The sequence below is a fragment of the Mesoplodon densirostris genome, chromosome 4 (assembly GCF_025265405.1).
Source record: "Mesoplodon densirostris isolate mMesDen1 chromosome 4, mMesDen1 primary haplotype, whole genome shotgun sequence".
Classification (NCBI taxonomy): Eukaryota; Metazoa; Chordata; class Mammalia; order Artiodactyla; family Ziphiidae; genus Mesoplodon; species Mesoplodon densirostris.
Window position 1 is genome coordinate 56,440,192 of NC_082664.1, and position 23,977 is coordinate 56,464,168.

A 23,977-nucleotide genomic window follows, 5' to 3' on the forward strand; every position below is an offset into this window, starting at 1 on the left:
GTGACTCAGGGTCCCAGAGTGTGGCTTTGGTCAGAACGCGAAAGGCGCCCTACAAGGCGCCTAAAAGTTTAACACAATTTGTATTATATTCTCCCAGTCCTCTGGGTCCCTTCCACTTCCAGCCGTCCCAGCCACAGTGATTCCGAACTCTCGGGAAAGCATGGGCTTTAGACTTACCCCCAAATCTCTTCCTAAATCAAGGTGGAGGCCCACATTTCCCCTCCCGTCCTTAAACACCGGCAGAGAAACGTGTGGTCTAAGAAAAGAAACCTCGCACCGCTCCACCCAACAGGTGGGAAGGAGAAGGGATGGACAGCTGGGCCCCGAGGCCAAGGCAGGCCTCAAACAGGGCGGGAGAGGGAGGCCGCAGCCCTAGCGCGGCCTGAAACAAGGCAGGCGCCTTGCTGCCCCGCGTACCACCCCCTCCGGCCAATTCCAAGGCGCCCGCCCCAGCTGACCTGACGATGGATGCCACTCAATGCCATGAGCCGCAGTCTGGGCCAACCGAGCCGAAGAGGGCACTTCCACCGTCTCTGTCCCCACAGACACCGGAGCAGACGCCAACAGCGCCACGGCCGCCTCGTCGAGAGTGCGGCGCGCATGCGTAGGTGTCCCCGGAGGCGAGGAAGTCACGTGGTTGCGCAGCGCGCAGGCATCGCCCTCCGCGGGATCCGGCGGGGGCCGGTCCTGCCCGGCCACGCCTCGCCCAGCCCCGCCCTGCCTCGCCCAGCCCAGCCCCGTCCCCGCCCCGCCCCGCCGCCACGGAGGGCGGGGTCGCTGCTCCAATCCAGTTTTTCCTCCTCAACGGGGACTTGCAGAGCCGAAGGAGAGTGTTCAGGGCCTTCCACACCCCTGATTTTAAACACAGACAGCGCCCCGCCCAGTCAAAGAAAAATACTGTTACTATTTTTGGGCAAACAATTGACTAGGCTTCACGCCTCTTCCTCAAAATGGTCAGAAATTCAGACTTAAACTCCTAAATCTCACGATGGTTTGGACTCTGGGTCCACCCAGGTTTCCTGAAGGTGAAACAATAGTGGAGTTAGGGGCTTGAGGAACTGATTATTAAAGGGATATGTAAAATTATTCCCTGGACAAATGAAGGCTGCATTATTTTGACAATCTTAGCAGTACTCTTCAGCTGTATTCCCATCCTCAGTTTAAAAAAAAAAAAATTTTTTTTCGAATCTGGCCTCTCTCCTGTTTATATTTCGAGGTTCCTGAATTCACCGACCATTTACCAGGCAATCGCTTGTTCAAGATTCAACAGTATCACAACTGGGCTGCAATTTCCTCCTCTGGAATCTGTCTGCTTCCAGAAATATTTCTCTGCAAGATGATGTTTTCTGTCTATTACCCTGTTAATCATAAATCCCCTCAACAGCTCCTTTGCTTCCAAATATCAAAACCAGTCTTATCTTTCACTTACATCAAACTCCATCTAATTGCAGCTTTCCCTTTGCATTGCCTCTTCTACTCTTCAAGCTAACTTTTTTGAATTCTGTGACAGTGCAGCCATGCTTTTTACTGGTGTAACCAGTGACGTTTACGTTCACTATGGGAAGGAGCAGTTAAGGGTCTCTGATACATTGGGAAGGCATGCAGACTTTGCCACAAACACTGTCATTCAGTGGCTCTGAGTGCCACAGCTTTCACTCCTCTCCTGATCCTTTTCAAACTTTCCTAAAGTAATCTCAAATTCTTCATCAGTAAATAGGATTATCTTTGAGATTCTCATCTCCTCTAAGAGTCATTTTCTAAAACTCTACCTGCTTCTTCAGCTTTATTCACTGTGATTCATTGTTTCCCTTTATCTGGTTTTCTACATCTTAACCTTTCAAGCCAGTACTATTGCTTTCACGGTCCTGCTTAAAAACCTTCACTGGTTTCCCCCAATGCTTTTAAGAAAAACCTAAACATTTTAGCATTGAAAATATAGTCCTTCATAATAACACCAGCCCTCTTACTAGTTTCTGCCTCCCCATAAATTTACAAAACCCACTGTTCCCTTTTAAGTGTCTATGTCCCTTTTTTTTTTGCTGCGTGAGGACTTCTTAGTTGCGGCATGCAGACTCTTAGTTGCAGCATGCATGTGGGATATAGTTCCCCAATCAGGGATAGAACCCTGGCCCCCTGCATTGGGAGCACAGAGTCTTACTCACTGGACCACCAGGGAAGTCCCTTGGTATTTTATGTAAGCAGTATGATACAGGACCATGGAGCCAAAATTCCTAGATTTGTAACCCATCTGTGCTACTAACTTGCTCATGCCAGTTGGGTTTTCTTTTTTCCTTTTCTCTTTCTTCTCTTCCCTTCCCTCCTTCCTCCTTCCTTTCTTTTTATCCTCTTGGCCATAGATTTAATAAATGTAAAGCCGTAATTTAATTTCAGAACTCTGCCGGGAATCCCCTGGTGGTCCAGTGGTTAGGACTCTGTGCTTTCACTGCCGATGGCCCAGTTCGATCCCTAGTCGAGGAACTAAGATCCCACAGGCCTGGCGGCGCAGCCATAAATCAATCAATCAGTAAATCAATCAATCAACAAATTCAGAACTGCCTTCAGAGTCAGTTCTCTCACAGGGGTCTGAAAGCATTACAATCTTCTTTTCTCCACCACCTGCTTCTCCTCCAGTGTTCTCCATTTCAGTTAATGGCATCAGCATTCACCAGTCTCTAGTGTGAGAAACTTTGACTCCTTTATGTTCCAAATCTAAGTACGTCATCAATTTAGTCAGTCCTGCCATCAGAATACCTTTCAGATCTATTCTTTCAATTCTCACTCCTGTTATACTATTCTTTAGACCTTTACTATCTAGAATCTGGCTCTGAGCCCTGGATAGTAAGTGGATCACTATACTCTTTCCTATTGAAACTTGCTAGAACCTCCCAATCTTTTCAACACATTGAACAGGCAGACCTTATCTATCCATTAGGCTGGGACATCCTATGAAATCCATTTGCCACAGGAGGCCTTTGGATTGGTGTTTCCATCCAACTATCCCTCTTCTACTAGTTAACTTTTAAAATACACCACCTCCACCCTTGAAAACATTGCTCCAGAATAAATTTCAAACGTATATAACATTTTACTCAAGTACTATTTATTCAGCACCCAGTATAGGCCAAGGCACCCAGTATATGCATAGAGGTGAACAACTCATTCAAGACTGGTCATACCACACCATTGTTTTCATCTTACATAACATTGTCTCACACATTCCATGCTCCAGTATTTAAAAAGAAAAAAAAAAAAAAAAGACTATTTGCTAAACCTACAACTCACTTTGAAATCTGTGTTTATCCCATTGTTGCCCAGAGAAGAGTTTAAGTATGAATTTAGGTACTCTTTTACAGAACACATTATGAGACTTGAATTCATTGATATAGTACTTAAATGATTTTGCCTTCGTTTGATGTATTTAACCTCCTAACCAGTAATGAAATAAGTAGGGTTAGCTTATCTTGGCTCTAAAGATTTCTGTAGTGTTTCTGCCCATCTCTCCTCAACTTCGTTTTCTGCTGGGAATAAGTTACCTTTGTACAGCATTTGAGGTTTACAAATGCTTTCTTATACATAATCCCATGTTAATTTTGTACCTCACACCAACTGGATATATGTAAGGTTTAACAAGTAATAGTAAACCTGGGTTCTAAATCCATGCTTTCTGAATCAAAGTCTTATGCTCTTTACCTTCACAATTTCTTGCTTCCCTTTCTTCTCATCTCTCTAGTCGTATCACTGTCTACCTCCCTTTGCACTTTGATATTCACTACTGTCTCTTCTTTGCCATGTTTTCTTCTCTTCACGTTACCCTTATTTTCAGATTCTCTTCAGATTACCATATTGTAATTTAAACTTTATTACACAGGCAATACATGTTGCTCATTTCTGAAAAAATAGAAATTGCAGAATAGTGCCCTGAAAATATTAAAATAACTTCTTTACCCACAGATTACCACCACTAACATGTCGGTGTATATAATTCCACTTCTGTTTTCTCTGTGTATATATATTTAATAAATAGAGATACTGTATTTTGTAGTCAGGCTTTTTCCCTTTAACACATTGTGAACATGGTCCTGTGATTTAAATGATTAACATTTTTAGTAAATATATGCTATCAATTCCATTGGGTAAATATGCCATTTATATTTTTTGTTGTTTATTTTTTAGTTGCAGTGCTGGTGGGGTTAGACTTTTATCACTATCACTGCTTGTAAAAAAAAAACAATTCCTTTATTTCAATTTATTCAAGCCTTCAGCTTTTCTTTAGTTCTTTCCATCAGTGATCAGTCTCCAATTCTTTTTGATTTCTGGGTTGGTAACAGTTCTTGGAAACAGAATGCTAGACTTCTGAGTGCTCAATATCAAGAAGTTACTAATATAGAGAAAAAACTTTTAGGCGTGGGACTCTGTTACATTATGGCTATTTTCTTTATAATAAAAACACACAGATTGTGTGAAGTAAAGTTTCCACATTATTAGTCGCGATATATTTACTGTACTTTTTTCAATGCAAAATTCAAACTATCTACTGAAAATAAGGGATGATTAAGCTTTAAGTAACGTAGTACTCTTCTTTGGCCTTTGAAATTTATATATTTCAATATATCCAACAATCAATCAATGCAAATTTACTAGGCACATTTGCAACGAAACAAGGGCTGTGGTAAAAATTAATAAAATTTAGAATCTGTAACTATTGTTTCAGTAATGAATATCACAAAGGTTGAAGCAAAATTTAATGATTTCAGAGTTACAACTGAAGTCAAAGAATCTAAGCCAGGTGTTGGCAAACTATGCCAGAGGCCTGAGCCAAGAATTTTTTTACATTTTTAAAGGGCTGTAAAAAAACAAAAACAAAACCAAAGAATATGCCAGAATCTGTGGCTTACAAAGCCAAAAATATTTATTTTCTGGTCGTTTACAGAAAATGTTTGCCAATTTTGGACCTAAATTATAGGAACATAATAAAATACATTTAGAAGAAAAGGAATTTTAAAAGTATGTATTTAATTATAAAACAGTGTATACAAACAGAAAAAGTAGCCACATCTTACTCTCCTTTCAGATCAGCTTCAAACTTTTTTTTTTTGCTTTTTTCCTCAGAAACTGCAGATAATACAAAGAATCACAATTTAAAAAGTAGCCAAATATCAATACATTAAGAAACTAGTCAGTGACACAGAAGTGAAAAGGTAGTTTACAATTGTAATAAAGTGATCTTAAACTACAACATAGAATCACAGAATTTTAGAGCAAAATGGAACCTTAAACATCATCTAGTCCGGTCCTCACATTTTAGAGATGAGAAAATTGAGGCCTAAATCTGGCAAGTGACTTGCCCAAGGTCACAGAGTGAATTTTCTGTAAAGCTAGAACTATAACCCAAGTCTATTGTTAGGTCAATAGAGCTAGGTCAATATTGTATCAAGTATAACAAGTGAAAATGATAGGTCAATATCAGAATACCTATTTCCCCCATTTTAACAAATACGGAGTTGGAAAAATAGGACACCTCTCACACATCTACAGAAATAAATCCTTTTATTTTATAACATTCCTTTTCTTTTTTAAGATGCATACAGTACTTGTTGCCCAAGAATTCTGAGAAAGGCTATAGAAGACCTGGCACTATATTTGAGAATTACACAACTGGGCAGCAAAATAACACCTTTATAAATGTCAGGACATATAGAAATAAAATTTAGTGTTTGCACACAAAAATAGGGAAATTACATTCAACACGTTTTCTTAAACGTGCATTTAAAATGTTTAAATGTTTTCTAAAACTTTGGTCGTCATGCTTTATTATAACTTGTTAAATTTCACAATTATATAGATGATTAAACCCAAATGGTAAGCAAATATATCACATTAACACAGCAGCAAAAGCAAGCTAATACTGCACAATCATTAACAGACTGATTTCAGGAATACATGTTTTTCACAAATAGCACACAAAACTTAGTTTGTGATAACATAGTTCAGTGACTTTTCTTCCACTTCATAAAATAAGGCTGAGTAATGACACATAGCAAACCATGATTACGTAATAAAAAGTATATTTTTAATTAAAAGTCTAATTGTACATATAGGGCAACAAATTTCAGTTTCTGTAAAATAGTGCAAATGAGCAGGACTTTTCTCAAAAATATTAAAATTGGATTCATTCCACATGCCTCAGATTTCATGAATATTAGATTATATTATTTTAGATTTTTGTGTGATGGGTGCAAGTGATAGGGTTGATATAGGACAGATGTGTACTCACAGGCTGCAAATAAAAATAGCTATTGACTTAATTTACGGGATGAGAAGTGCAGGCACTGAAAATCTAACTTTAAAAAACTTCCATTCGTCATCATGTAAACAGTTTTGTTCATCATATTTCATCAAAAATTCGTAATTCATTTCAAATTGTCATATCAAGCAATTCTTCTAAACTCTTTTTTATATGTGATGGTTGAGATGCAGCCTGATTTAACAGATTCTGACCCATCTGTGTAAAAAGTGCTTTTGATAATTTAGCTGTGGCTGTGCGTATATTTCCTCCAGCTCCAGGCAGCGAGCCACTATTTGTCATGTTCCCTAAGAGATGCCATAAAACAACCAACACTTTCTGTTCTGTGGCATGGGGCTTCCTTTGATAAAGTTCCGTAACAATATCTGAAACACAAAAATATGGTAAACAGTGAGGTTTAAAAAAAAAAAAATCGAGTTTTGAGAATTAAAAAGCATATAAAATAAACTAAATTTCTTCTCTATGCCATTTGCCCTGAAATGTTTGGTATCTTAAAAAAAAGTAAAGTCAGAAACTTTGTTCCCAAAGATTGGGATCTTCAGGTATTAGAAATCTATGTATTACAGGCAAAAGTAGTAAAGACAGAAACCAAACCAAAAATTCATGTCAATGTTTTCCAAATGTAGTTAAATCAAGACATATACAGTTTTAACTCATGGACCTTTTATTAAATACATAATTTGAAATAGTAGTTTTCCATCTGTACCAATATTTGACTTTAATGTCTTTTTATTTATCCTGTTTATTTCTACTAACAAGAAGACTAAACACTTACTGGGGAAAAGAGGAATAAAATTCTTTTGAAGAAAATTTTTGGGTAAAAGTCTTAAAAGGTCCTCTTTCGGATCATTATACAATTTATTTCTACTCCTTGGATAATGATATTGAGTTTGGTAGCTATCCTAAAATTGAATTGAAATGTCTAGCAGTTTATCTTTAGTCAATAAATTATTTCTTTAGAAATAACAATTTTAAAATATTTACCAGCAAGCTTTTCGGTCATATCCTGTTTTGCCTTTCCATTTAAAAACTGGGCTTTTGTGCAAAATGGCTGTAGAAGTAAGTAATTATCTAAACAAAAAGAATAACACAGAGACACATGTTTAAAGAGTTATAAGATCTTATTTATTTTCCATTACATAGCATTGAAAGGAAAAAAAATCCATGCAAGTGAATGCAAATGTGTTAGAAAGATTTAATCTACATAGTTAAACACTTTTTAAAATTCTCTATAAAACCTTAACAGAGTAATATTCTTACAGCAAATGAGAAATAAAAATAGCTCACAGAATACTGAAGGAGCTGTCATATGGTATAAAAAAGAAAAAGAACTGCTTATCTCCTAGGCATCTTATTCCAAATGATAGTACATAGGTTTATCAAAAAAAAAAAAAAAAAAGAATTGAAATTTTGGGGATAGTTTTTACCTTTACTGATTTTTTTCAAATCTCTGATTTCATAGTTTCACAGGAAGTTGCAAAGACAGTACAGAGAGGTCTTGTGTACTTTCACCCAAATGTTACATCTTACATGATTATAGTACACATCAAAACAAGGAATCTGACATTGGAACAATATGTGTATATAATTCTAAGTCATTTTATCACATGTATAGATTGGTGAAACTATCAGTACAATTAAGATACAGAATTATTCTATCACCCCAAAGATCTACAGTCACATCTAGCCACTCCTCCTAAACTGCCCTTAAACCCTGATAACCACTAATTTGTTATCCATCTCTGCAAATTTGTCATTTTGAGAAGGTTATACACATGGAATCCTACAGCATGTGACCTTTTGGCACTGGCTTTTCTTCACTCAGCATAATGACCTTGAGATCCATCCAAACTGTTTCATGTATCAATAATTCATTCCTTTTTATTGCTAACTAATATTTTATGGTATGGATGTATCAGTTTTTTTCACCATTAGCACAGTGAATTATATCTAGTTTTTCGCTATTACAAACAAAGCTGTTATGAACAATCATGTGCAGGTTTTTCCATGGACATAGGATTTCATTTCTCTGGGATAAAGGCCTAGAACACAACTGATGGGTAAGTACATGCTTAGTTTTTTAAGAAACAGCCAAACAGTTTTCTAGAGTGGCTATGCCATTAAATTTACATTCTCACCACCAATGTAAGAGATCCAGTTTCTCTGCAACCTTGTTAGCATTTGGTGTTGTCACTATTTTTAATTTTAGCTGTTCTAATACTTGCTGTGGACTGAATGTTTGCATCCCCGCCCAAATTTATATGTTGAAACCCAATCCCCAGTGTGATGGTGTTTGGAGGTGGGGCTTTTGGGAGGTAATAAGGTCATGAAGGTGGCACCCTCACGAATGGGATTAGTGCCTTTATAAAAGAGACCCCAGAGAGCTCCCTTGCCCCTTCCACCATGTGAGGACACAGCCAGAAGATGGCTATTTATAAACCAGGAAGAGGGCTCTCACTCAACACCAAATCTGCTGGTGCCTTGATCTTGGACTTCCCAGGCTCCAGAACTGTGAGAAATAAGTGTTTGTTGTTTTTAAGCCACCCAGGCTGTGGTAATTTGTTTTAACTACCTGAACAGGCTAATACACTTGTATAATGATTATGGTCTGAATTTGTATTTGCATTTCCCTAATGACTGGCAATGTTAAACATCTTTTCATGTGTTTATTTGCCATCCATATAAGTGTTTCTTCACATCTTTTGCCCATCTTCTAATTAGATTTTGTTTTTAATGTTGAGTTTTAAGACTTCTTTATTTATTATTTATTATGTATTTATTTATTTATTGGCCAGGCCATACTGCACGGCTTGCGGGATCTTAGTTCCCGAGCAGGGACCGAACCCAGGCCCCCTTACAGTGGAAGCATGGAGTCCTAACCACTGGACCGCCAGGGAATTCCCAAGAATTTTTATATATTCTAGATATGCATATTTATCAGATATGTGATTTGCGAATATTTCCTCCAAATCTGCAGTTTGTCTGGGAGGGTAATTGGGATGATGACATAGAGGATGACTTGTCCAATTAGTTACGAGCTAAACTATAGAAATATGGTTCTAAGATGGAGACCTCATAGCATCCAGAACAAGTATGAAGCAACCTAAACTTGAACTGTTTACTAACTTCTAGGACAGAGGGACCAGGATGGGACACTTAAAAAATATGTTTATTTCATTATCTGCTTGGATTTATTTTTGTTTTTATAACACAAAATAAATATTTTCATGTAAAAAAAATAAGGTCTTTTGCAAAGTAAATGTTTTACATTTTGATGAAGTCCAATTTTATGGACTTTTTTTGAATCATACTTTTTTTTTTTTTTCACCAAGCATAGGTCCTAAGGATTTTTTCATGTGTTCCGAAAGTTTTACAGTTAAACTTTACATTTAAATCTGTGATCCATTTTGAATTAATTTTGTATCAGATATGAAGTTGAGGTAGAAAATAAGAATTGAAAAAGTCAAAAAGAAGGGAAGAGAAAGTCAATTTAATGGGATGGTATTTAATCACTAAAAATAATTAAAACTGTTACTGAGAAAATAAAAAAATTCTGTCACAACATTAATTGACAAAAATTTAACAGCTAGGTTTTCAGCATTATAAAAAATGTGTAGAATCAGAAAATACAAAAGTAAAGCCAAAATAATTTGAATGCCAAAATAAGATTTCTTACCTACATGCTGACTCAGTGCCTGAACAACATTTGTGGCAGCAGCATAGATGCCTGGATTCTTGGAATTCAGATTGTTATCTACTATTGCTGGGATGAGCATGTTGATTATAGGAGATAAGTTGTCTCTAAGCAAAGGAATCATTTTGTGCATTGTTTCCAGAGCCACCAGGTTTACTTTACTATTGGAATCATGAAGTCGAGATTTAAAAGCATCAAAGATCTGGAAGTAAATTGGTAAATTATTTAAAGTGAAATAATGTTGATATCTATTATATTTAAATTCCTTATGACATTTCATAGTATTCATCCTACTAAAGGAGAAATGTACTATTTATAAAAACACACACATCTTACTTAACTTGAACTTAGATAATAGGAACTTTATAAAAATGTTGATGCTAAATCTAAGTGTCCAATCTTCTTATAGCAAAAAGAGAAGGCTTCAAACATCACCTAAAAAGACATCCTACTAAATTAAGGTTGAGAAATTTGGTTCAGTACACAGATAACTGATTTACTATAAATGTGATAAAAATGCTGTTTTCTGAAATGTACAGGTTTAGCTAACTTTAAGAACTTAAGAAAAGTTTCTATTCTTATCTCTATTTGTAACAGAAGTAGTCATGTCCGTTTTACTACAGAGATTTAACCTAGTTTCAGTTTAGGTTTCTCATGAGAATTTTAGATGCAATTTCAGAGTTAAGTTTTTATTATTACCTCTTAACCTGAGTACTTAAACAACTGCTCCTTGCTCTTCTAATTCTTAGCTTTCATAACTTCAAGATATAATAAAGTGAATGCTAAGCAATTCTTTACCTATATCAGGTGGGGGAAGAGCTATTCTGTGAAACCAAGACTATTAACTAATTCCTGATATATATAGATATAGATATATGAAAATTACTCAACAGGTATCAGAAAATGTAACTTTCTGATTCCCATGACATGGTAACATGGTACTTTTCTTCTGAAAATTAAGAGACACCACCACTAGAATAGAGTTGTTATAGCATGTTTGCCAAGTTTAATGAACCTAAAACAAATTTAAAATGGAATTTAATAAATAAATTACTAATGGGATTAACTGAACTAAACTCTGATGAAGCATAAGTAATCTCTACTCTGGTACCACTAACATTTATTAATTTACTACTGTCTCCCTTTCTATTGCTTCTTGTCTTCCTATACAAATTATAAAATATAAATATATATTTATAAATATATATTAATATATAAAAATTAGCATACGCAGATTTCTAACCTACATACGAAAACTTTTACTAACTATTCCTAAGTAATATCAAGTCTCTTAAATGCCCTGGTTTTTAAAATACTTATTGATTCATTCAACACTTTTTTTTTTTTTGGGGGGGGGGTTGTACCTCATGGCTTGCGGGGATCTCAGTTCCCCGACCAGGGATTGAACTCAGGCCATGGCAGTGAAAGCCTGGAATAATGACCATTAGGCCAACAAGGAACTCCCTCACTCAACATATATTTACTGAATGCCAGGTTCTAAGAGCTCTGAGAATACAGAGCTTTCAAGGAGTTACCATCTAGTGGGACGAATAAATAAACTGCTATTTTCTTACCTCTTCCTCAATTACTTTCAATTGTTCTAGAATGCTTTTAACATTGCAAAACCTAAGCAGTGCATTCTTTTCACTAAGTTTAACACTTTACAGTAATATATATATAAAATATTAAGAAATAGGGCAATTTTTTATGCTAATGAACTTTATTAACCACAGATTGAAAATGAAAATTAATTTTGACAGTCCTTACCTTCACAATGTTTCCAACAACAAGCTCTTGATTGTTTTCAGTATCTGATAAAAGCTGCTTAATCCCATTAATACGATCACGAAAGTCTTTTGCATTTAATAAACCTGTTATGACTTTAATGTACTCAGCACTTTCTAAGGAATTGCGGGGAACTGATTTTCTGGTGATTTCACGAATTTCAGTTACCTCTCTAAAGTGAAAGAAAGGTAAAACACAAGCACAATGAAGAATTCTCATCATGTATTCATTTTTGAAAAATTCAAAAAATGACTTAACCCATAGCCATGATACCTGTGTTGGGGGTCCCTAATATCTTCCCTGGGTTTGGTGATTTGCTGGGAGAACTCAGGATTCAGCATGTAGCTTTACTCATGGTTAAGATTTATTACAGCAGAAGGATATAAAGCAAAATCAGCGAAGGGAAAAGGTACATGGGGTAAAAGTCTGAAGGAAACTAGATGGAAACTTCCAAGAGTCCTTTCCCCGTGGAGTCACACAGTATAAACTTAATTCTTCCAGCAACAAACTGTGACAACACATATGAAATGTTTTCTACCAAAGAAGCTTATTAGAGGCTCTGTGCCCAGGATTTTTATGGGCAGTTGGTCATGGGTGGTCTTCTGCCTTGGACATACCAAAATTCCAGACTCCCAGAAGGAAAGCAGGTCTTCAGCTTTAACCATACTGTTTGCCTAAATAATATAGGCACAGTAAACTACTCTTATCAAGTTAAAGAATGGGGGGGAAATCCTCCCGAAATTCTAGTTTCCAGATGCTAGCCAAAGGCTAACCTCACAAGCTGGCCTTTCCAAGGATACCAGTCTCAGGCCCGATATGTCAATCCTTTTCTGAAAAATAGCCATGTGAACATGCCTGGGAAAATTAGAATCTCAAGACCAGCGGGATTTACTATTTCAATGACTTAGTATTAGTAGCATAATGTTTTCCATATAAAGGAGTGATTCAGGACTTCCCTGGTGGTCCAGTGGTAAAGAATCTGCCTTCCAATGCAGGGGTCACAGGTTCGATCACTGGTAGGGGAACTAAAATCCCACATGCTGCGGGGGAACTAAGATCCCACATGCCGCAGGGCAATTGAGCCCGCTCGCCACAACTATTGAGCTTGCACGCCTCAACGTGAGAGCCCGTCTGCTGCAAACTACAGAGCCCATGCGCTCTGTAGCCCTCACGCCACAACTAGACAGAAGTCCACGAGCCACAGCTAGAGAGAAGCCCGAGCACAGCAACAAAGAGACCACGCACTGTAACAAAAGATCCCACATCCCTCAACGAAGATCCCATGTGCTGCAACTAAGACCCAATGCAGCTAAAAAATAAGGAAAATAAATAAGTATTAAAAAACAAAAACAAAAGTAAAAACATGTGTTGGCCTCTGAATCTTGGCTCTGGTACCTAACAGCTCTGTGACTTTGCACATGTAAATTATGAGAAAAAATAAAAAAGGAGTGACAATGTGACAGATGATGATCCCTTTGAAATTAGAGTCATACAAATTGACAGGGCAAGGCACACCTTTAAAAGAATGACAACCACCGAGGACATGACATAAACTGGTTAGAGCCAAGGTCTTAAAGACAATGGTAATAATTTCCAGTTACCACCATTTGTTGGAATAGCAGTATTAAAATCGGCATTAAAGTCATCTTTTTTTTTTTTTTTTTGCTGCGCCACGTGTCTTACGGGATCTTAATTTCCCAACCAGGGATTGAACCCGTGCCCTCAGGAGTGAAAGTGCCAAGTCCTAACCACTGGACTGCCAGGGAATTCCCTAAAGTCATCTTAAGAGCAATGATTAATGAATGGCTCAGAATCATCCTGAAAGTGGACTCAGGATGATGATTTTTTATTTTTTTGGCCGCACCCTGCGGCATGGGGGATCTTCCCTGACCAGGGAAGGAAACTTCACCCCTTGCAGTGGAAGCACGGAGTCTTAACCACTGGACCACCAGGGAAATCCCAGGATGATGATTTAAAATGTAGAACCTAGATGTATTTATCCATTATTTTTAATTTGTTTACATAAATTAATCTGAGGTTAATCTGTGAGGTAATTAATTCTATACAATGAGAAAAACAGAATTAAATTTATATTTAAACTAAGAACTATATGATATATAAAAGTCAAATAACAGGGCTTCCCTGGTGGCGCAGTGGTTGAGAGTCCGCCTGCCGATGCAGGGGACACGGGTTCGTGCCCCAGTCTGGGAGGATCCCACATGCCGCGGAGCGGCTGGGCCCGTGAGCCATGGCCACTGAGCAGGTGTGTCCGGAGCCTGTACTCCGCAGCGGGAGAGGCCACAACAGTGAGAGGCCCGCATACCACAAAAAAAAAAAAAAAGTCAAATAACAGAAGAACACATCAAGAAGCCACTGAACTATTGAAACCTATCTTTAAAGATAGTTTTTTGTTGTTGTTGAAAACAGGATAGATTTGATAGTGAAATAACATGTAATATACTTTAGGGGGAAAAGATGAAGTAACAGTCAAAAGGAGAAACTCACTAGATATATTAACATTAATAAAATTTATAAAAAAGAGAAGACATTAAAAATTATCATAAATCATAGATGGAAAAATCCTCAAAAATATATTAGCAAACCGAATATAACAATACATTAAAAGAATTATAGACAATGACCCAAAAAGGATTCATTCCAGGGATGCAAGGATGGTTCCACATCCACAATTAATTTATGATATATGGTCAATCAATGTAATATATCACATTAACAACATGAAGGATAAAAATCATATGATCATCTCAATAGATGCAGAAAAAGCATCTGGAAAGTTCAACTTCCATTCACGATAAAAACTCTCTACAATTTGGGTATAGAGGGAACATACCTCAAGATAATAAAGGCCATATATGACAAGCCCACAACATCATACAACAGTGAAGGGTTGAAAGCTTTTCCTTTAATCTCAGGAACAAAACAGGGATGCCTACTCTTTCCATTCTTTTTTTTTTTTTTTTTGCTGTACGCGGGCCTCTCACTGCTGTGGCCTCTCCTGTTGCGGAGCACAGGCTCCGGACACACAGGCTCTGCGGCCATGGCTCGCGGGCCCAGCCGCTCTGCGGCATGTGGGATCTTCCGGGATCGGGGCATGAACCCGTGTCCCCTGCATCGGCAGGCGGACTCTCAACCACTGCGCCACCAGGGAAGCCCTACTCTTTCCATTCTTATTCAACATAGTATTGGAAGTCCAAGCCAGAGCAATTAATCAAGAAAAAGAAATAAAAGGCATCCAAATTGGAAAGAAAGAAGTAAAATTATCTCTATTTCCAGATGTTATAATATTTTATATAAAAAAACTCTAAAGATGTCACCAAAAAATGTTAGAACTAATGAAAAATTCAGTAAGGTTGCAGGATACAAAATTCACATACAAAAATCAGTTGCATTTCTATATACTAACAACCAACTATCTGAAAAAGAAATTAAGAAAACCATCTCATTTATAAATGCATCAAAAAGAATAAAATACCTAGAAATAAGTTTAACCAAGGAGGTGAAAAAGTTCCACACTCAAAATGAAAGAAATCGAAGAAGACACAAATAAGTGGAAGACATTCCATGCTCATGGATTCGAAGAATTAAGATTATTAAAATGACCATACTACTCAAGGCAATTTACAGATTCAATGCAATCCCTATCAAAATACCAATGGCATTTTTCACAAGATTAGAACAAATAATTCTAAAATTTGAATGGAACCACTAAAGCCCGATTAGCTAAAGCAATCTTGAGAAAGAACAAAACTGGAGGCATCACACTTCCTGATTTCAAACTATATTGCAAAGCTGTAGTAATCAAAACAGTACGGTACTAGTATTAAGACAGACCCATAGATCAATGGAACAAAGTAGAGCCCAGAAATAAACACACAATTAATTTATGATATATGGTCAATTAATTTATGATAAAGGAACCAAGAATATACAACGGGAAAGCATAGTCTTTTAAATGGTGCTTGGAAAACCAAACAGCCACATGCAAAACAGTGAAACTGAACCCCTATTTTACACCATACACAAAAATCAACCCAAATGGGTTAAAGACTTGAATGTAAGACCTGAAACCATACAACTCCTAGTAGAAAACACAGAGGATAAGCTCTTTGACATTGGTCTTGACAATGATTTTTTGGATTTTACAACAAAAGGCAACAAAAGTAAAAACAAACAAGTGGGACTACATCAAACTAAAAAGCTTCTGCGCAGCAAAAGAAACCATCAACAAAATTAAAATGCAACTTACAGAATGGGAGAAAATATTTGCAAATCATATATCTGATAAGGGGCTAATATCCAAAGTATAAGAGGCACTCATACAATTCAATGGCAAAAAAACAAACAACCTGATTAAAAAATAGGCAGAGGAACTGAGTAGACATTTTTCCAAAGAAGACACAAATGGCCAACAGGTACATGAAAAGGTGCTCAACATCATTAATCATCAGGGAAATGCAATCAAAACCACAGTGAGATATTATCTCACACCTGCTGGAATAGCTACTATCAAAAAGACAAGAAATAACAAGTATTGGTGAGGATGTGGAGAAAAGGGAACCCTGTGCACTCTTGGTGGGAATGTAAATTGGTGCAGCCACTATGGAAAATAGTATGGAGGTTCCTCAAAAAAATTAAAAATAGAACTACCATGAAGAACTCCAAGTGTGGGAAAGGGAGTGAGGCAGCCACTCACTGTTTTGGAAGATGACAACTGGGTGAGGAGGCCTCTAACTATGCCTCACCAGGGTCTTTAAAAAAAAAAAAAAAAAAAAAACTACCATATAATTCAGAGACTCCGTTTCTGATTAGCTCATGTAAAAGCAAGTTGCTGTGAATATACAATTACCTTATTAAATCTAATTACCTCACACTTTCTAAGTCCTTACCAACTTTAAAACTCCATTAAATTTTGACAAATACCCCTGGGATAGTTCATGAAAACATTCAAATAGACTATCATCACTATTAGGGAGTAATTTCTGTAATAATGTGGACTAGCAAATGCTTCTACCTTTCTGCTGAATTGAAAGCATCTCTAGAAACAGATGATGACCTTGTATTTCCAACACTGCCAGTATGAGATCGTCTTCCTTTTGCTGAAGGAGTATCTAGTGGTATCTCTCCCAAACCCTATAAGAAAGGCAGTATAATAAAAGTCTTAAAACTTGTAAAGTGAAAGAATGTGTACAATGGAATTTTCATAGCAGTCATTGTTGATCTCTTATGGTTGAAAGCATTTTAATAATCTGCTATACTTGTGCTTTAAAGGGTTTCAGATATATAAACTATCTTGTAATTAGTAGTAAATTAACAAAATATGTACCCAACTACTAGGAAATGATATTGGCTTGGTAAAACTGTTTAAATGAAAAACTTACCATCTATGTTTTGTAACTACTCTTCTTCAACCTTAAAATCTATACAGAAAATATGAACACATTATATAAAAGATGAATTCCTATGCAACACTAGTATGAAAATAAACATTTTGAAATAACTATTTAAAACCTCTTTTTTTTCCTGATACCTGTACTTGAAATAACTCACAGATATAATCTGCCTCATTTTAGTAAGAAAATTTTTTGCATGTTTATTTTGATAAATTCTATATGAATTAAGCTGAAATCTTTAATATCAATAGAAAGAAAAAAATGCTCTAAAATGTTTACCACAATAGATATTTGAAGTAGTATCCCTTCATAAATGAATCCTTTGCCTAAGCTTACCAGAGAGGAATAACATAAATTACCACAGAAAAATTCTACATTATTAAATTAAGCACATTTTTACAAAAAATAATGTGTAAACAGATTACTTTATAAGACACTTTTCACATTTCATTTCACTTGATATTCCCTCAGTCACGCATTTTACAGACATTTTTGAATCCCCATTATCTGTCATGATATATAAGACATGGGGCTTCCCCTCAAGGATCTCCTTATCAACACTCCACAGTGTGGTAGGAGCTCTAACAGTAGAACGTACAAGGTAAATAAAGTAGGAATCAATTGTAATAAACATCACTCTCCTCATTTTATAAAAATAAAAATTCTTGGTTAAAGAAATGAAGTGATGTGCCTAAGATTATACAGTTGCTAATTCTGAGTTGTGATTCAAACCTGTCTTGTAATTCCAATAAACCACACTACATTCTACCAAATATCAAGCTTCTGTTCAATAAACATCTACTGACACTATGAATGTCTACTCAGTACTGCAGTTGTTGAAATGCTACTGTAGATATATTCTAAATGGTTAACAGAAATAATCAAAGAAGTAATTATTTCTATCCTTTACCTTCCTCAGCAAATGAACTTTGTTTTTAAAGTTGTTTATAAAATAAACTTCTTCTACATACCTTTTGCCGTAAGCTTTTAACAGATTCCTTAATATACGGCAAATCTTTAGATGGGACATACTTTTCAAGCATTTTATCAAAGTTAGGATGACACATCATGAGGAAAAGCATCTTTCGGCCATAATACCTATGGATATTTAAGAAATATGTAAATAATTCTATAAATCTTAACAAGTTCAGTTTCTGTCCTTAGACACAATTTTTTTTTCCAATAGAAAAAACCTATCAACATCAAGATTATCATATCTATTTTAAATAAGCCATTGAAATGTAGTTACACTAACTGGATTAGAGAGTACAGCATTCTCTTGCCACCCATCTTTAAAAAAACATGGCTTCAAATCTTTTAGCTATGTGTCAGATCAGAGCCAAAAGCTCTGACTCTATTTTTCAGGCACCCGAGGGTCCATATCAAGGCTGGCATTTGGCAGAACTGTGAATTAAGAGAAGTGTGTCTTTGTCCTGGGCTCCTTGCCCGGTGACCTTTTGCTGCTCACCTGCTGGCCAGATGTTCTGGCCTGAGACAACCTTCCAAAGGTTCTGTATTTCTGACCCTCTCTCTTTTCCTTTTCCTGCCAAAACTTACCTGGGTTTCAATTCTTCAAAAACCTATTCTTTGCTACTTAAAATACAACCAAAGTCAGTTGGTAAATCATGGCTGATATATTAATGAATGTCTAATGTTCTCCAAACTAGGTTTTTTATGCTATATGAATTTTAAAATAATTCTTTTAGGATAATACCTTAAGCCAAGATATCATTCTAATGGTAAACGATATGGTGGAAGTGCATACTGGAGATATTTTTGGATGGGGTGGTCGGTATAGTACCTCATAATAAAAATACATTATTATTCTTCAAGGAGGCTTGGCCCTAAAATAATTACAGTTATACTTTTACCTACAACTTGGAATTATGACACTAGAAGAACCAGGGAAGGCAAGGCTTTTGTGGGGAAGATGAATAGGATGATCTCAGCATCATTTATATTAACCAGACTCCTTCAAATGTAATGAAATTACAGAAAGGGAGGTAATAACAGAGAATAAAAATTACTTTTCTTGCCCCACAACCAGAATAAGGTCAACACCCGGATAAGTAGCTCCTAATCAGTTATAGTTTAAAAGGTGACTCTAAAGTTTATCCCAGAATGTTAAGGACTGTAGGTCTATCATAAGCCTTAATGATATGGCAATGGCTAAAGCAAACAAGTAAACATGCAAAAGGGACACAAAGTGTAAGAAATACTAAAACTGGAATGTTGTAATTATTTTATAATTTTAAAATTTCAAATAAGAATCTAAGAAATGACAAAATGGATTAGAAAAATTACTATGCCATTAAGGAAAGGTTAAGATGTATACAAAACAACTATTGTAAATTTTATTTTGTTCCTAACTAGTCTATTATGATCCAGCCCAGCCCTCCTAAATTGTTTTGAACTTTACTGTAGTATTCAGGACTTCTAAAATGGTTCCTCCAAAGATGTCCTGCTCTAATTCCTACAATTTATGAATATAATGAGATATAACTTCCAGGATTATGTTATAGGCCACAGTTGACTTTAAGATAGGGGGATTGGGCTTCCCTGGTGGCACAGTGGTTGAGAGTCCACCTGCCGATGCTGGGGACATGGGTTCGTGCCCCGGTCCGGGAAGATCCCACATGCCGCGAAGCAGCTAGGCCTGTGAGCCATGGCCACTGAGCCTGCACGTCCGGAGCCTGTGCTCCGCAATGGGAGAGGCCACAACAGTGAGAGGCCCGCGTACCACAAAAAAAAAGGGGGGGATTATCTGGGTGAACCTAATCTGATCACATGAACCCTTAAATGCAGAGAACTTTCTGTGGCTGGTAGGAGAAAAAGAAGTCAAAGAGATTCCAAGCATGAGAGGGATTCAACTTGCTGCTGCTGGCTTGAAGATGGAGTGGGTTGTGTGAGAAGGAATTCAGGTGGCCTTAAGGGAGCTGAGAGAGGACCCTAGCTGACAGCCAGCAAGGAAACAGGGACCTCAGTCCTATAATCACAAGAAACTGAATTTGGTCAAAAACCTGAATGAGTTTGTAAGCAGATTCGTCTATAGAGCCTCTAGATAAGAGCCCAGCACTGTTATTACCTTGATTTTAGCCTTGTGAAACCCTAAGCAGAGAACCCAGTTGAGCATGCCAGACTTCTAACCTAAGAACAGTAAGCTAAAAAAATCTGTGTTGCCTTAAATCACTATGTTTGTGGTTATTTGTTATGCAGCAACAGAAAATGAATATATCTACTTTCTATGTCGGCTTTTGGCATAATGACTTCTGCAAGATTTAACTGTAGTTACCTAAAGTACTGAATATCTTTGTCTTAAAATGTTAAAAGTTTGATATCCTTCTTTACTTTTTAGTCTCCATGAAGTCAGGATCCTACCTTCTTCCTTTAATCTATGTTCATATATAACTGCCATAATTTTTAGATTTTGTATGGGACATTATAAATATCTGGCCCAACCTTACGAATTTGATAGATGAGGAAACAGAGGCTAACAGAGGTTAAGTAACTTGCTTAGGGCAGACAGTGACTGGAGCTAGGAGTTGAACCTAGGCTTCTGACTACTTCCAAAACTTCTGTCAGCACTACAGCTATAGTACTATCCACATCTTAATTATTTTGTTATCTTTCTCTGACCTTAACCTTCATAAAACTGTTCTTCAAGTACAGACAGCAATCAGAAATTCATGGAATTTTCTAAGTGAACGTATCTCATGTTATCCATTTTGCTTCCTGTATTTTTCCTTGATTTTACCTGGCTACTTGGAAAATATATCATTTACCCCTAAAGGCATTACCTTACATTTGCCCACAATGAAGTTCTTCAGCCACTTTTCTGCCCACTCATACAGTCTTGTGCCGTTTTCATGCAGACCATCCCTGTGACATGGCATCTCACTACCCAGAGTATGTAGTGTCATCTGTAAATTTGGAGAATTCACTGTGCACTCCCTCAAGACCATTTACAAATTGGTTAAATAAGATCATCCCCCAGCACTAATCCCTGGGGATCCCACTTTTCCATTTAGAAAAATGTTCATTCTTCTTTAGCCTTTGTTTCTACATTTAAGCCCTTAAAGTAAGACATTCAGCAAATACTATTAGCAGCTACTCACCTGGTTTCTGGTGAGCTGTCCTGAGCAAATTTAGCAGCAGCTGGTAATATACGGTCAGCCATATCCTTTGTTCCAGATAAAATATGCTCTGGTTCCATAAATTTTACTACATCTGATAAGTGCTGGGCTGCACATCTTCTTACCGCAATGTGTAAATGGCTACAGGGAAACGTGGTCAATTAAAATAGAGTTGATGTATAAACAATTTTTCAAAGATATACCTTAAAAGTCAAATGATTACTCCTAAGCCTCAGCAATCATCCTTGCAGGCTAAAATGACAAATTATTTGCATTAGCTATCCCTCCCCAAGAAGTTAAAAACAAAACTCATAATCACTGACATTTATTTAGCTCCAGATGTATGAATGTAAGTAACATCAGAATAACAATATTATTATCCTCTGTATGCTTAGTAACTAATATGATGTTTATCACGTAGGAATTATTTAATACATGTTTTTTGACTGAAATAACATTGAAATTTGCTTGTTTTTCTCTATACCCCAGATTACAAGCAACTGTATTTTTAATTAAGGACATGTCCAGATTATTTTGAACATTACCTTTGTCCTCCGTTGATAAGAGAAACAACTGCACGTGCAGGAGTTACATTAGTGATCATAGCTCTCAATGCCTTGTCAACATCTTCTCTTATAAATGTATTTGATTCTCCTGATTTATGCAACAAAACTTTTACTGTATTATCTAGTTCTTGATCCATGTTCTTTTTCAGGTAAGTGAAAAGATCACTTAAACAAACCACAGCAGCACGAGAAACTCCAGAGCGTAAATTTTTCACCTAAAAAAAATTTCCAAAATGTACATTTTGCTGACATTCTGAAAGAAAATCAGTAATAATGACTTTGAAACCAAATTTACTATCAAAGTAATGTGCTTTAAATATGTATTATATTATTTCCTAAAAAAATCAACATTTTAGAAATTTTTTCAAATGTGGCAAAGTAAGGCATGAGTTACTTTACATACAAGTCTACTGATTTCATTTAGTACAACTTTTCTTTTTTAAGGTCAAATAAATGCGGCGTATTTATACTTTGTTATTCAAACAATCCTTAACTCAGCTGAAAAATAGGATTACCTCTTGAACTACTGCAAAATTTGTTTCATGCAACTTTGTGTTCAATATTTCAGAATGAAAAGCAGCTAAGCATCTAATAAAGTTCAGTCCCTCAATTTTCTTCTCCCTGTGGGAAAAAGAAAGAAACAACAAAATCATGCATTAAATGGGGCTCAACTGGAACAGGATCTCAGATTTCTTCTTTTGTGTGTATGGAATACTGTCAATGAGGCGACCCTGAGTATTTTCCCTTATCATGTAGGAAGCTCAAATAAAAAGATATGGAAAGTTTTGTTCACTCCTATAGTTCTCTTTCATGATTCAGAACATCTTTTAAGAGCCAAAACCACTATTGACAGTCAAACTAAGTTCATGCATTGTAAATAAAAAGGAACATTTCTCCACCAGTAAGAATGTCATATTCTTTTTAGAGAACAGAAGGGAAAGGAATGGCAAATAAAATGTGAGGGAATCAGTAAAACAAAAATGGAAGGAGATTAAGTAACTATGTATTACTTTGTTGGTGAGTATATAATCCAAGTGCAGAAAACCATCAATAGATGTTTCTGTAACTTGTATTTCTTTTTCATTATCTTACCTAATGAGCCAGATGAAGGGTAGGTGAATACTAACAACAAGAGGGTAGATTCAAGTGGGATTAGGATATAACATTTTAAACTTGATGGTTTCCATCTTATATGTTTGAAAAATGTAAGCTGAGTTTCCTTAGTTGGTAATATTGATGGTGGTTATTTTTCTCAGCATTTAAATCCCCTGAATAAGTTATGGAAAATAGGGAGAAAAGACCTAAGATTCCAAGGTGGCAAGAGTAAACCTATTTAATAGCTGTCTGGTTCAAGATTTTCATTTTTTGATTAAGCATAAAACTGTTACAGTTACCGTTCAGATGCACAAACAACCAGATTCTGTACACAAACTAAATAACAGAAAGTGGAGTCAAGAGAGAGGAAAGCAGAAAAAGAAATTAAGAAATAGTGGCTGAAATTTTTTGATCAAAGCTATAAATTCTCAGATCCAAGAACTAATCCTAAACAGGATAACCATAAAATAAACACAAAATGGAACATCATTATCAAATTACTAAAAAGAGTGTTGAAGGGAATATTCTTAAAAGCAGCCATAGAAAAAAAGGGCAAATTACACACAGGAGAACAAAGATAACAATGATAAAAGACTTTAGCTCAGAAATATGCAAGCCAGAAACCCACTGAACAAAATTTAAGTGCTAAAAAGAAACCGACAAAAAATCAACTTAATTTAAGGAGGAGTATACAAATCTTAAACTATAGTTGGAGATTGCAAAAGCCCAGTAACTGATGGAACAAATAAACAGGAAATCAGTAAGGATACAGAAAACTTAACACTGTCAACCACTACCGACCAACCTGATCTTCTTAACCTTTATAGAACACTACAAACAACTTCAGAATGCAGATTCTTTTCAAGTTCATGTGAAATATGCATCTGTATGGTTTTGACATCAGGGTGTACTGGTTTCAAAGAATGAGATGGGAAGTATACCAGCCTCTTCACTGTTCTAGAAGTTTGTATAGAATTGATTTCTTTCCT

General features: G+C 36.3%; 2 protein-coding genes across 2 annotated transcripts in view; both read right to left on the reverse strand.

Annotated features, from left to right (window-relative positions):
* PRPF39 (pre-mRNA processing factor 39) overlaps positions 1-610 on the reverse strand; it is a 38,843-nt gene extending 38,233 nt beyond the window's left edge. The window contains exon 1 of the mRNA XM_060096276.1: positions 459-610. The gene's annotated coding sequence lies outside the window, so the exon portion shown is untranslated. The remainder of the gene's footprint in view (positions 1-458) is intronic.
* Positions 611-5,146: 4,536 nt separating this feature from the next.
* Positions 5,147-23,977, reverse strand: part of TOGARAM1 (TOG array regulator of axonemal microtubules 1) — a 78,006-nt gene continuing 59,175 nt past the window's right edge. The window contains exons 13-21 of the mRNA XM_060096282.1: positions 22,409-22,514; positions 21,873-22,108; positions 21,310-21,468; positions 18,166-18,292; positions 16,816-16,934; positions 11,766-11,955; positions 9,981-10,200; positions 7,289-7,375; positions 5,147-6,669 (exon numbers count right to left, since the gene is read on the reverse strand). Coding sequence (XP_059952265.1) covers positions 6,416-6,669; positions 7,289-7,375; positions 9,981-10,200; positions 11,766-11,955; positions 16,816-16,934; positions 18,166-18,292; positions 21,310-21,468; positions 21,873-22,108; positions 22,409-22,514 — 1,498 coding nt within the window. The 3' untranslated portion in view covers positions 5,147-6,415. The remainder of the gene's footprint in view (positions 6,670-7,288; positions 7,376-9,980; positions 10,201-11,765; positions 11,956-16,815; positions 16,935-18,165; positions 18,293-21,309; positions 21,469-21,872; positions 22,109-22,408; positions 22,515-23,977) is intronic.